The 12951-nt window shown below is 47.9% G+C and overlaps 1 protein-coding gene across 1 annotated transcript in view; it reads left to right on the top strand.

Moving 5' to 3' along the window:
• Positions 1-9409, top strand: part of btv (dynein cytoplasmic heavy chain beethoven) — a 72792-nt gene extending 63383 nt beyond the window's left edge. The window contains exons 54-59 of the mRNA XM_075687580.1: positions 1962-2261; positions 4272-4484; positions 5601-5798; positions 7179-7366; positions 8090-8288; positions 9251-9409. Of these exons, the coding sequence (XP_075543695.1) occupies positions 1962-2261; positions 4272-4484; positions 5601-5798; positions 7179-7366; positions 8090-8288; positions 9251-9409 (1257 nt within the window). The remainder of the gene's footprint in view (positions 1-1961; positions 2262-4271; positions 4485-5600; positions 5799-7178; positions 7367-8089; positions 8289-9250) is intronic.
• Positions 9410-12951: the final 3542 nt, after the last annotated feature.

Below are 12951 nucleotides of genomic sequence, written 5' to 3'. Positions count from 1 at the left end.
CTGTAGACAAAGGACTCCGGAATATGTTTGATCGCGCGATCGGCTCTCTAACCGGCACAGAAATCGCAGCAACTTCAGAGTTTACATGCCACTCGCATCGGAATGCGGTCGCCGCGACCGGGAATCGAACCCGAGACCACGTGCGTGCTTAATAGCAGAACGCCACAGCCGCGATGGGCGTTTACAAGCATAAGCTTGGAGACGCGCATTGCGAAACTGTTTCAGGAGTGTGTGGTGACAGCTAGCGCTCCTGCACACTCCAAGCTCGCGTGACGCTCTTTGACAATCCAAACGAACAAACTAGCATGCGCCGCCCACACGTACAGCTCTTCTTGGCGATGTCGACACGACCCCCCCATACTATGCCTCTCCTCCACGAGCCGTCGACGGCGACTCCGCCCATCTCGCATGGTGAGCGTGCAAGCTATGCATGTCGCACACAGCCATGCATTAGCAGCTGAAGCGAGCAGCGACGCCCACCTGCCTAAAGTGCAATCGGGAAATCGATAGACTTGCCTCGTGCATGTGCTCCTGACCGTGGTCGATGGCTTCTCCGGCGGCACGCTGGAATTGTCCGTTTTTCACGGCAGACTGCCCCCCCCCCCCCAAAAAAAAAGCGCTTGCTGTCTCCAAGTGGATTACTGATTCGGAAACTTATGCTTGCAGTAGTCTAGTTTCCAGGGAACTCGGTAATGACGAGCGGGCGTTGGCGAGCAACTGCTCGCATAAAGAAAGGCTAACCGTGCAATCCGCGGGAAGTACCTTCTCATACTCTCGTTGCACAATTATTACAATTTACTTGCTTAGTAGCAATCTATAAAGAAAGCAAGAAACTCGCCCGTCGGTCGCGTGTACCAGGCGCTCTATATAGATCATTAGGAAGAGGCACTGTGGTGCAGTCAGCATGGGTTCTAATTTGCATTGCCACGCCTCATTATAAGTACGGTGCTCGTTAACTTGGCCTAACAAGAAAAAAAAAACATCAGCAAGACAAATATGAAGACAAGGTCGAGAAGTAAACTGCAAGGGCAGAGTTATACAGTAAACGTGCGCGCACATGCCAGTTAAATGACAACTAGACACTCACCGTCACCATCGATCAGCAGCAGTAGCACCCCACTTCAAGTCCACTGCAGGGCCAAAGCCTTTTCCACAGATTCCCATTACCTCAGTTCTAAAATTTATCCAGATTTTACATTATAAACGTTAAACGAATAAAAACGTATTGTCACGTAGTGTGACGGCGAGAAGCAGCAAAACTGTGAATTGCTTAACTAACTTCTTATTGGGCGAGCCTGCAGTGTGCCCACAAAAGCAAGTTACGCTCAAAGCAAAACGATAGCAGCGAACCCAGTCGGCGATCGTCGAATATATGATCAACGGGTCAAGCAGGTCGGCTTTTATACATCGCTCGTCGAAGGTTCTAGTGTAATTGCTGGTGCCCGCGTGGCTCATGTCTACTGATTCTCAATTGACTACTCAATTCTCATGACTACTCAATTCATGTCGCGCATGCAGTCTGATAATACAAGATTCGGCGAGGCCATACACGACAGATAGCATGCACGACAACATTCGCGCAAGTTACAAATCATGCAGGCACGTCTTGCGCTGAGCGATAACGTTTAACGTTAATTTGTTGGCCGGTGAACAGCGCCTACCGGAAAAATATAAACAAGTACACTTGACAGTATACAGCATCACCCATCCAGCCAATGACTATATTTAACGACGAGTCGAATACAAATGCATCATTGTGTTCAGCGCATTTGCTCTTTGTTCTATTTGGGCCAAATAGGGCTGGCCTGCCTAAATGTATACGTTATACAGGTCTGCTTCAGCCGATGTCCACCGTATGCGCATTTCATAACGCGAGAAAACATCTGCGCCGCAGCTCGTGAAAGTGGCACCGAAGATACCAAACCAAGACCACCGTCTATAGCAAGCCCAACTTTTCGCAGGGCTGGACCAAGCGCTACGACTTCAGCGAGGCTGACCTACGCGCTGGAGCGGATGCCGTGCGGAGACTATGCGGCCGCAGCGGCGGCGCTAGCAGCAGCGCACCTGGTCCCTGGGAGACCCTGCGTGGGCTGTTTGAGCTGTCCGTGTACGGGGCGCATCTGGACGACCCGTTCGACCGGCGGGTACTGGGTGCCTACGTGCGCCAGTATTTCGACCAGAGCACGCTGCCGGGCAGCGACCGCAAAGAGCCGGCACAGCTGGCCCAGGGAGTCCGCGTGCCCACGTCAACCAGCCTCCAGGTGTCGTACTGAACACCAGTCGATGTAGTTATTGGTCGAGTATTTATTGGTCATGCGAGAGTTGATTAGTTAACTGCCTGCTCCTAATGTCCCAAGGATGTCATCGGTCAAAAGGATGTTCCGCATCCACCGCCACGGCATGACCATGAGTGGCGCTGGCTAACACTCTCCGGGTTAGACCTCGAACACATATACATAAATAGAAACCCAAGAATGTGAACGTGGGAACAGCCGCCGCCGTAACGCATGCTAATGCGGAGGTTGTGGGTCCGACTCCCACCGGCGGCAAGTTGTTCTTTCGTCCACTTTTATTTCCCTTTAGCTTATACTTCTACACTTGAATTAAAAAAATTGGAGGACGCTTAAGCTTCGCCTTCAAGAGTGGAACGCGACAGCGTTATCGCACCCCATTCGCACCGCCCACTCAAAACGATCTACGCGAGCCAAACGTCGTGATCGGCACGGACAGCCGGGCCGCGACGCGCCATGAAGGCGTACGCGATCATGGGGCGAGTGGCGCGCCACGTGTCGGGGCAGCGCCGTACATTGCGAGGAGGGGGTATTCTGTGTTTGCCGCAAGATGGCTCTGCGTGTGCGCAGAAGAAATGTAGTGGAAACGTACTTCGCTACTCGTGTAACTGCGACTTCTGCAATTTACATGCTCATAATTACCGATATACACCGCAGTGTAACTTTCTACGGCACGTTTCTAAGGCAACACCGCATTCACTAGAGGCGCTTTTGTCCCGCTTTGAACGTTCGAACTCGTGGCTGAGTGGTAGCGTCTCCGTCTCACACTCCGGAGACCCTGGTCCGATTCCCACCCAGCCTATCTTGCAAGTTGTTTTTTATTTATGAATTGCCTTCCGGGATTTTTCGCTCACGGCCAACGCCGCCAACACCGGCTTTTCTACGACTCGAACTCTTTAACGCTCTCGCGTTAAAACTACGAATAATTTTCATTACGTTAGCCTTGGCTTCGTTATCTGTTGACTTTATATGATTATGACTAGCAAAAAAAAACTCCCTAGTGCGACTTGTCAGACAGTGCAGAAGCATTCTTTCCAGTAGCTTATATATATATATATATATATATATATATATATATATATATATATATATATATATATATATATATAGTCCTAAATGTCAGTAGTCATGAGGCATTAATTATATATACGCCCATAGGACCCCAAGGAGCGCATAGTGTCACGCGCTATACAGACAGACGGACGGACAGATTTCCGAAGAAAGTAGCCCTAGAATGCTTGCGCATTAAAATCGGGTCCCTGGTTTCCTCTTCTTCTCCTTGTCCTAGCAAATTCTGTTAACCTGTGATGTGGCGTCGTCGAATTGAACTCTATGGTTTTACGTGTCAAAAAGCAGGATACGATTATTAGGCACGCCGTAATGGCGGACTCCAGATTAATTTATACCGCCTGGGATTTCTTAACGTGCACCCAATGCACGGAACCAGGGCGTCCTTGCATTTCGCCTTCGCCGAAATGCGGCTGCCATGGCCGGGATTTGATTATGCGCGCTCGGGCTAGCGGCGCAACGCCAAAGCAACTACGTTACCACGGCTGGTGTGGCGGCGTGACACCACAGATGTGTAGTTATTAAGCGAATGTTCACTGCAATTTATAATGCCAATAAAGATATGAGCCTTACTCGACATAATATCTTGATATCTTGCTATATATAGCAGTCAATGCAACCCGCCGCGTTTGCTTAGAGGCTAAGCACGAGGTCGCGGGATCTGATCCCGGCCATTGCGGCCGCATTTCGATGGGGGCGAAATGTGAAAACACCCCTGTATTAGATTTAGGTGCACATTAAAGAGCTCCATACCTACGATACCTTACCGAGTCCCCCACTACGGCGTGCCTCATAATCAGATCGTGGTGTCAGCACGTAAGACCCCATAATTTATTTTTTTAGCAGTCAGCGCATCGCTCTTCAGACGAAACTGCGATAACTGCAAGGAGACGCGCATTCCGGCTACTGCAGGCGCACATACAGCTTATCGAGCAGCTGCCGGACGAAGATCCTGGTGGCTACCTAGGGTTGGCGGCCAACGTGGAGGGATCGGTACAGCGACTCGGTGCCCTGTCCCTGGTTGCCGAGCTGCGTCGTTTGCAGGCTGGTGCAGGCGGCTCTCGGCAGGCTGCTGGAGCGGATCAGCTAGCACCGCTGCTCAGCCTCTGGAAGAGCTTGAACCAGGTACGCGATGTCGAGGCAAACGCACTTTGTCACGCCGAACGGAGAAATCTCAACCGTGCGCTGACAGGTCAACTCTGCCCAAGCGGTGCGGTGGTGTAAGAGGGCGAGTACCGATTACCGATATGGAGTACCGATTAGACATAAATACTTAACTGCATCTCTAGAGTTGGAGTGCTTCAGTTACGCCGATGATGCACCTTCACGTGTCGAAAATTTGAGAAACGACTTAAGCGGCGGCCGCTGTCGATTTGCGCACATTATGATCTTCGATTTTCGATGGTGTCGGTCGTTACAAATTAATCAGCGTCTCTGTATATGTTAGCCATATACGAGTATGTAAGACCACTATTGGTCATATACGTGCACGTGATCCCTCGCGCGTTCGTTTAACAGGCATGGATACCTAGAGCGCCATGCTGGTCGTTAAAACGTATGACTTGTCACACTGCCATGACTGCGGGAAAACAGAAACGTACATTTACCGAAATAACGTACTCAACTTTATGAGATGTAAATGATGGTGGCACTTTCTTAGAAGGAAAAGCACACATTGGCGTCGTTTAGGACGGTTTTCTGCATTTAGATCATGAGGTGATGTTGTGACGCGGAAGTATACGCAGGCGCGGCGCTATTTACGCAGAACACGAGGCCGGGAAGCACTGATCAGCAACTGTCGTTTCTCGACTATATATGGCACCCTCCCAACGCAACTGCAGACGAAGGATCTGGTGATAAGAAACACAATGAAAAAGCATTAAAGATTTAAAATATATACATATAAAATATAGATACAAAATCAGGCGTTTTTTAACATTACTACCATAACGCTAGCGCCCATGTCATCAAATATTCTTGTTGCTGCACCTGCTGTCTTCTTTTTTACTGCCCTGCAATAATGATTCGGTGATAAAGTTAACAGACAATCAAAATCACTAGAACAGCACAAGGGTGTAACAACACGGTTGCCACTGGTAAGGTACGTGGTAGCGATGTCGCAGCGCGAGCTTGAAAGTTTCCTTAACTTGCGACGATATAATCAAGGCCGCGAGTCGAAACGTATCCGAAGAAACTCTTGCTGTCGGGCCAATCATAGTGTCATGTGGCGGGCGGGCCCAGGGCGGTGTGCAGGCGCCGCCGGCTGACGACGGCGACGAAGAGGAGCAAGATGCCGTGGCCAGCTTTCTGCGCCAGGAACGCGCGCACGCGGCCAAGCTGGTGCACCAGGTGCACTCAACCCTGGCCGCCGTGAGCCGGGCACTGCGCCAGGCGAGCTGCTCGCTACCGGAAGCCGCCTCGGCGCTGACCAACCACACGGTGAGCGACGGCTACGACGTCGCTGCCTCGCGCCGCGAACCGCCAGATTTCTTTTTTCTCGGCAACGAATAAAGGCGGAGCCGACTGTGGCTACGGTTGTGGACGCGTCTCGACGCGCTCTTACCGACTCTGGACCGAGTTGGTGATCAGCCGCAAGGCGTGCACGACAGACGGAATGGATCGCTGAACGCCTGCTCCCCCAGAGGCGCATGTTCGTTAAAACAATAAAGCGGCATCCTGGCACATAAAACAGAGTGCTGTGAAGCAGTTTGTAGAGTATATACTGTATATTCAAGCGTGCAATCTGAACCAAAAATAATTCCACCTGTAAGTGTGCCTTCACAGCAGTAAGAGGTACTTTGCTGTGAAGCCGCACCTGAACACAAAATTGAAGGCTCTGAAATTCCTTTACCGAAAACCTGAGTGTCACCTTAAAATGATGCTGTGCCTTCCAATGAATACTCCCGGAATAATTCTTGAAAAAAAAAAAACATCTTGTGCGAACGGAAGGTGTCAGGAGTACACCCTCCATAACCGTTCATGTCATATTTTCAGCAGGTGCGACGCCGGCATCGCGATTGCGCGAAGACATAACCAGTGCCTAAAGGGTAGAGACAACTCAGGGCACTGATCCACGTGCATCAGCCGCGTGTAATGGCACATTTTAATAACGAGCTTGTAAATATGGCTCATATGCTCACAGACACATGCTCTACCAGCGGAATATGTCTATTCACCAAGTTCAAAGGATGGTTTTGAGCCCTGCATGCGCTGGCGTAAAGCTATAGCTGTCTCCAATAGAAAGAGCTGAACACGCAAGTATGTGTTGCAGAAGTATTCCGTTACGTACTAGTTGGTTTGTACTAAACAAATACCGTACTGCGGAAAATGCAAGGGCGGGAAGCTATCCTATCCTATATTTGCTCCGTCTTTCTTCACTCCTTTCTTTCTGAAAAAAAAAAAAAAATCTGGGATTTTACAGGCACGCCGTAGTGGGGGACTCCGGGTTAATTTCCACTACATGGGATTCTTTAACGTGCACCCAATGCACAGTACACAAGCGTTTTCGCTCCGCCTTTCTTGTATATTAAGCAGAAAGTTACTAGCATGTTTGCTGGAGTTTCCTTTGTGAAGACAATTGCTTCAAGTTGTCTTTGAATTTGAAGGCTGTTGTGCGTCGTCATTTGGACACAATGCGCACGAGCGCCATTTTCCTTTTCCTTCTCTCCTGTGGTTTGTAATTAAGGGCATCAGTTAAACATACTAGTTCATGTCATTGTATAAGTTAAGATTAACGAATATGTTGGCTGCTGTGGCTTAGTCAAAATGTCACTCGTCTCTCGCCCGCTTAATAGTAGGTTGCGTCCCGTTGCGACGCAGATTCCCGATGCATGGCTCTCCCTGTGGTCCGGAGGCCGGCAGTGGGTGCCAGAGGCGTACCTGCGGGCTGTGGCGGGTCGTGCACATGCCTTGGCCCAGTGGCACTTTGGACAAGGCCAGCAGCTGCACCTGGGCCAGCTGCTGCGACCGGGGGCCTTCCTCAGCGCCTGGCGCCAGCAGACCGCTCGGTACGAGTTGCCTTCTTTAAATAGCGACTCACCATGTCTGCGCACTTACAAACAAGTACTAAGTGCGGTGCATAGATGACGCGGTGAAAATCGTGTCTGCAAGATATTACGCACATGTACGTTGCAGAGAATCACTGGCAATTCAAACGCAGGCATGCGATGCGCACTCTCAAAGCGTCCAGCTTCCTCGCCAAATAGGAGACGCCATCACAGCTTACGCCCTACCCCGTCAATGTTACCTGTACCTGATCTGTCCCCTTTAGACCATGTCCGAACTCCATGAATGGTTAACACTTTGCAACAGCCTCCAGGCATGTAGGCAATTGCACTCAAAGCAACACATATATGGGTGGCACTCAGACAGCCAACGTTTTCGTTCGCCATCTCTGTCGTTCAGTGCTACCACGCTTTCTAATATGCCATAGCTAATGTTACCAGTATGCCTAAAGAATGTGCGGTGTGACCGCCAACAGAGGCAGGATTAATTATTTTTATTATTTTGCCAGTTTGAGGGCACCTTTATAGACCATAATTATGTACCCTAGTGCCACACATTTCCCTTCAAAAGTTTCAATAACAAAAACTGCCTGGCATGTTGCAGCTCAGCGTGGCCACCTATGTGTAGCCTTTCTCAATGCGTCTTTTGTTAGGAATGGGGAGTCTTTTACAGCTGACTGGGTGTCGTGGAATTGTCCGTCGAGTGCATGTGACAATCAAACACAGGCAAATGGGCCTGGCTGTGGACGAGCTTCAGCTGGAGGCATGGTGGGAGGCGGGAGAGGACAGGCCTCCCCTCTGGACAACCCTGGTGGGTCTTCAATGTGAGGGGGGCCTCCTGGAAGATACACGACTTCGCCCCTGCCGTCCCGGCGCCCCCAGCGTACTGCCTGTGCCCCCCTGCTCCGCTGCATGGATGCGCAAGGCAAGTGTCGTGTTTGCTTAGGTTTTCTTGTGTACATAAGGCAATGGAACTAAACTCGGGCTGGTGGAATGACTTTCTCGATGCCGTTACATTATGCTCATCATGCATAGCTGTCCTGCTATGCAAACCGTAAAGTCATTATAAAACACTGTTTGAATCGCTTTGACGTGGTAGACATTACATAAACTTGAAATCCTCAGATCAATATAACATGTCGTATGCAACAAGAAAAGGCTGCTATGCCACTCTTAACTATCTGCCATACCTTCATTAAGCCAATGCTAGGCCACTACACCAGAAAATTACTTCGGTTCAAAGCATGTTATCTTCAAAGCACTGCACATAATGCAGTCAGTAGTACAATGGCAGCTGAATTTTGTGGTACCCATATTTGTAGTGTTGTATACAGATAGCAAGAGGGTCATTACTTTGTATAGTATGTTGCTTGCTTGAAAACATGCTAGTTCTGGTTACACGTCATACAAATATACGTCAAGAGATATTTTTATAACCGCAATTACTACAGCTGAACATGTACTGGAGCCGCTGTTGTACAGCTTTAGTGCAATTTCATCAGAGCTATTCTACAGTTGCCCCCCATCTGCCTCAGTAGACACCGTTTTCCAGCTGTAAGAGTAGGCAGTGCTACCAGAGTGTTAAACAGGAGTTTCCTGAAGGCAGTTCTAAAACATGATTGTTTGGTTTGTATAGTTAACTTAGGAAAGCATATCCAGATTCATGGAAGCCCTTACATAAGAAAAAATTCTCGTTACCCACCATCCTTATTCTGTAGATTGCCTCCTGTGTCTTGTTAGTGCTGGTAGAATTGGTAGAACTTTTCATAAATTCAGTATCAGCAACACACATCATTGCTTTTAGATCCTAATGGGTGAACTTTTAAAAGTGCAACTAAAGTGTTGTATAGTCTCAAACAAGACTTAAAATGTTTGGATTATGTGCAGGGCACCAGGAAGCGCTCTGGAGGCTCAGTGGTGAGCCTGGCAGTGTACACCAACACGGAGAGGCAGGAGCTAGTTGCCACCCTGTCTGTGCCTTGCGAAGGCAGCCCAGAACAGTGGCTGCTCAGTGGTGCTGCTCTTTTCCTATCCACATTAGACTAGAAAAAACAATGCTGAGGTGAAAAATAGTGGACTACTTATTTTGCAAATGTGAAATAAATGTTATTTACAGCAATTTCGACTGTTTGCATTCCTTTTATGAATATCTCTGTGATGTGTAGGATAGAAAACTGGACCCTTTTCCAGTCAACCTCTGTAAGGATGTTTAACGGGTAAGGTGTAAGGTGTTTTTACACTTTGCCCCCATCGAAATGTGTCAAGTGCCGCCAGGATTTGACCTTCAACCTTGGGCTTAGCAGTTATACCAGAGCCACTACACCACCATGGTAGGCGAGACGTGCTGCAATACCACATTTTGATATGGGCTGTTCACAACTGTAAACATCAAATTATCAAAATATTCCGGCACGAGGATTACACATGAATCAATTTCTAGTGCAGTGTTGATTCAGGTTTGGTCAAACACTAAGTACACAGTGCAGAATTAAACCCAAACAAACATCTTTGTGGGTTAAACTAGGCAATGGGTTTCATTGATTATATCATCATCATCATCATTATCATCATCAGCCTGGTTACGCCCACTGCAGGGCAAAAGCCTCTCCCATACTTCTCCAACTACCCCGGTCATGTACTAATTGTGGCCATGTCGTCCCTGCAAACTTTTTAATTCATCCGCCCACCTAACTTTCTCCCACCCCCTGCTGCGTTTCCCTTCCTTTGGAATCCAGTCCGTAACCCTTAATGACCATCGGTTATTTTTCTTCCTCATTACATGTCCTGCCCATGCCCATTTATTTTTCTTGATTTCAACTAAGATGTCATTAACTCGCGTTTGTTCGCTCACCCAATCTGCTCTTTTCTTATCCCTTAACGTTACGCCCATCATTCTTCTCTCCATAGCTCGTTGCGTTGTCCTCAATTTAAGCAGAAACCTTTTCGTAAGCCTCCTGGTTTCTGCCCCGTACGTGAGTACTGGTAAGACACAGCTGTTATACACTTTTCTCTTGAGGGATAATGGCAACCTGCTGTTCATGATCTGAGAATGTCTGCCAAATGCACCCCAGCCCATTCTTATTCTTCTGATTATTTCCGTCTCATGATCCGGACCCGCGGTCACTACCTGCCCTAAGTAGATGTATTCCCTTACCACTTCCAGTGCCTCGCTACCTATTGTAAATTGCTATTCTCTTCCGTGACTGTTCAACACTACTTTGGTTTTCTGCAGATCAATTTTTAGACCCACTCTTCTGCTTTGCCTCTCCAGGTCAGTGAGCATGCATTGCAGTTGGGCCCCTGAGTTACTAAGCAAGGCAATCTCATCAGCGAATCGCAAGTTACTAAGGTATTCTCCATTAACTCTCATCCCCAATTCTTCCCAATCCAGGTCTCCGAATACCTCCTGTAAACACGCTGTGAATAGCATTGGAGAGATCGTATCTCCCTGCCTGACGCCTTTCTTTATTGGGATTTTGTTGCTTTCTTTATGGAGGACTACGGTGGCTGTCGAGCCGCTATATATATCTTTCAGTATTTTTACATATGGCTCGTCTACACCCTGATTCCATAATGCCTCCGTGACTGCTGAGGTTTCGACAGAATCCTCGTAATCAATGAAAGCTATATATAAGGGTTGGTTATATTCCGCACATTTCTCTACCACCTGATTGATAGTGTGAATGTGGTTTATTGTTGAGTAGCCTTTACGGAATCCTGCTTGGTCCTTTGCTTGACAGAAATCTAACGTGTTCCTGATTCCATTTGCGATTACTTCAGTAAATACTTTGTAGGCGACGGACAGTAAGCTGAACGGTCTATAATTTTTCAAGTCTTTGGCATCCCCTTTCTTATGGATTAGGATTACGTTAGCGTTCTTCCAAGATCCCGGTACGCTCGAGGTCATGAGGCATTGCGTATACAGGGTGGCCAGTTTCTCTAGAACAATCTGCCCACCATCCTTCAACAAATCTGCTGTTACCTGATCCTCCCCAGCTGCCTTCCCCCTTTGCATTGCTCCCAAGACTTTTATTACTTCTTCCGGCTTTACTTGTGGGATTTCGAATTCCTCTAGACTATTCTCTGTTCCAATATCGTCGTGGGCGCCACTGGTACTGTATAAATCTTTATAGAAATCCTCAGCCACTTGAACTATCTCATCCATATTAGTAATGATATTGCCGGCTTTGTCTCTTAACGCATACGTCCGATTCTTGCCACTTCCTAGTTTCTTCACTGCTTTTAGGCTTCCTCCGTTCCTGAGAGCATGTTCAATTCTATCCATATTATACTTCCTTATGTCAGCTGTTTTACGCTTGTTGATTAACTTCGAAATTTCTGCCAGTTCTATTCTTGCTGTAGGGTTAGAGGCTTTCATACATTGACGTTTCTTGATCAAATTTTTCGTCTCCTGCGATAGCTTACTGGTATCCTGTCTAACAGAGTCACCACAGACTTCTATTGCATGCTCCTTAATGATGCCCACAAGATTTTCGTTCATTGCTTCAACACTGTCCTCTTCCTGAGTTAAAGCCGAATATCTGTTCTGTAGCTTGATCTGGAATTCCTCTATTTTCCCTCTTACCGCTAACTCATTGATCGGCTTCTTGTGTACCAGTTTCTTCCGTTCCCTCCTCAGGTCTAGGCTAATTCGAGTTCTTACCATCCTATGGTCACTGCAGCGCACCTTGCCGAGCACGTCCACATCTTGCCAGGGTTAGCGCAGGGTATAACGTCTATTTCATTTCTAGTCTCATCGTTCAAGCTCCTCCATGTCCCCTTTCGGCTACCCTGCTTGAGGAAGAAGGTATTCATTATTCGCAAATTATATTGTTCTGCAAATTCTACTAATAACTCTCCCCTGCTATTCCTAGTGCCTATGCTATACTCCCCCACTGACTTGTCTCCAGCCTGCTTCTTGCCTACCTTGGCATTGAAGTTGCCCATCAGTATGGTGCATTTTGTTTCGATTTTACCCACTGCCGATTGCACGTCTTCATAGAAGCTTTCGGCTTCCTGGTCATCATGACTGGATGTAGGGGCGTAGACCTGTATGACCTTCAATTTGTGCCTCTTATTAAGTTTCAAAACAAGACCTGCCACCCTCTTTCTGCCTCTTATTAAGTTTCAAAACAAGACCTGCCACCCTCTCGCTAATGCTATAGAATTCCTGTATGTTACCAGCTATATCTTTAATAATGAGGAATTCGACTCCTAGTTCTCATCTCTCCGCTAAGCCCCGGTAGCACAGGACGTGCCCGCTTTTCAGCACTGTATATGCTTCTTTCGTCCTCCTAACTTCACTGAGCCCATTTACTGCCCATTATATCCCATTTACTGCCCTCTATTTCCTCCAATAGCACTGCTAGACTCACCTAACTAGATAATGTTCTAGCGTTAAACGTTGCCAGGTTCAGATTCCAATAACAGCCTGTCCGGATCCAGGGATTCTTAGCACCCTCTACTGTGTCACAGGTCTGACCGCCGCCATGGTCAGTTGCTTCACAGCTGCTGGGGACTGAGGGCTGGGGTTTGATTGTTGTATTCATATAGGAGGTTGTGGCCAAGTACTGCACCAAGGTGGCCAA

Source organism: Dermacentor variabilis, chromosome 4 (assembly GCF_050947875.1).
Source record: "Dermacentor variabilis isolate Ectoservices chromosome 4, ASM5094787v1, whole genome shotgun sequence".
Taxonomy (NCBI): domain Eukaryota; kingdom Metazoa; phylum Arthropoda; class Arachnida; order Ixodida; family Ixodidae; genus Dermacentor; species Dermacentor variabilis.
The sequence above is the reverse complement of the archived record's forward strand: the minus strand, read 5'-3'. Positions and strand labels throughout refer to the sequence as shown.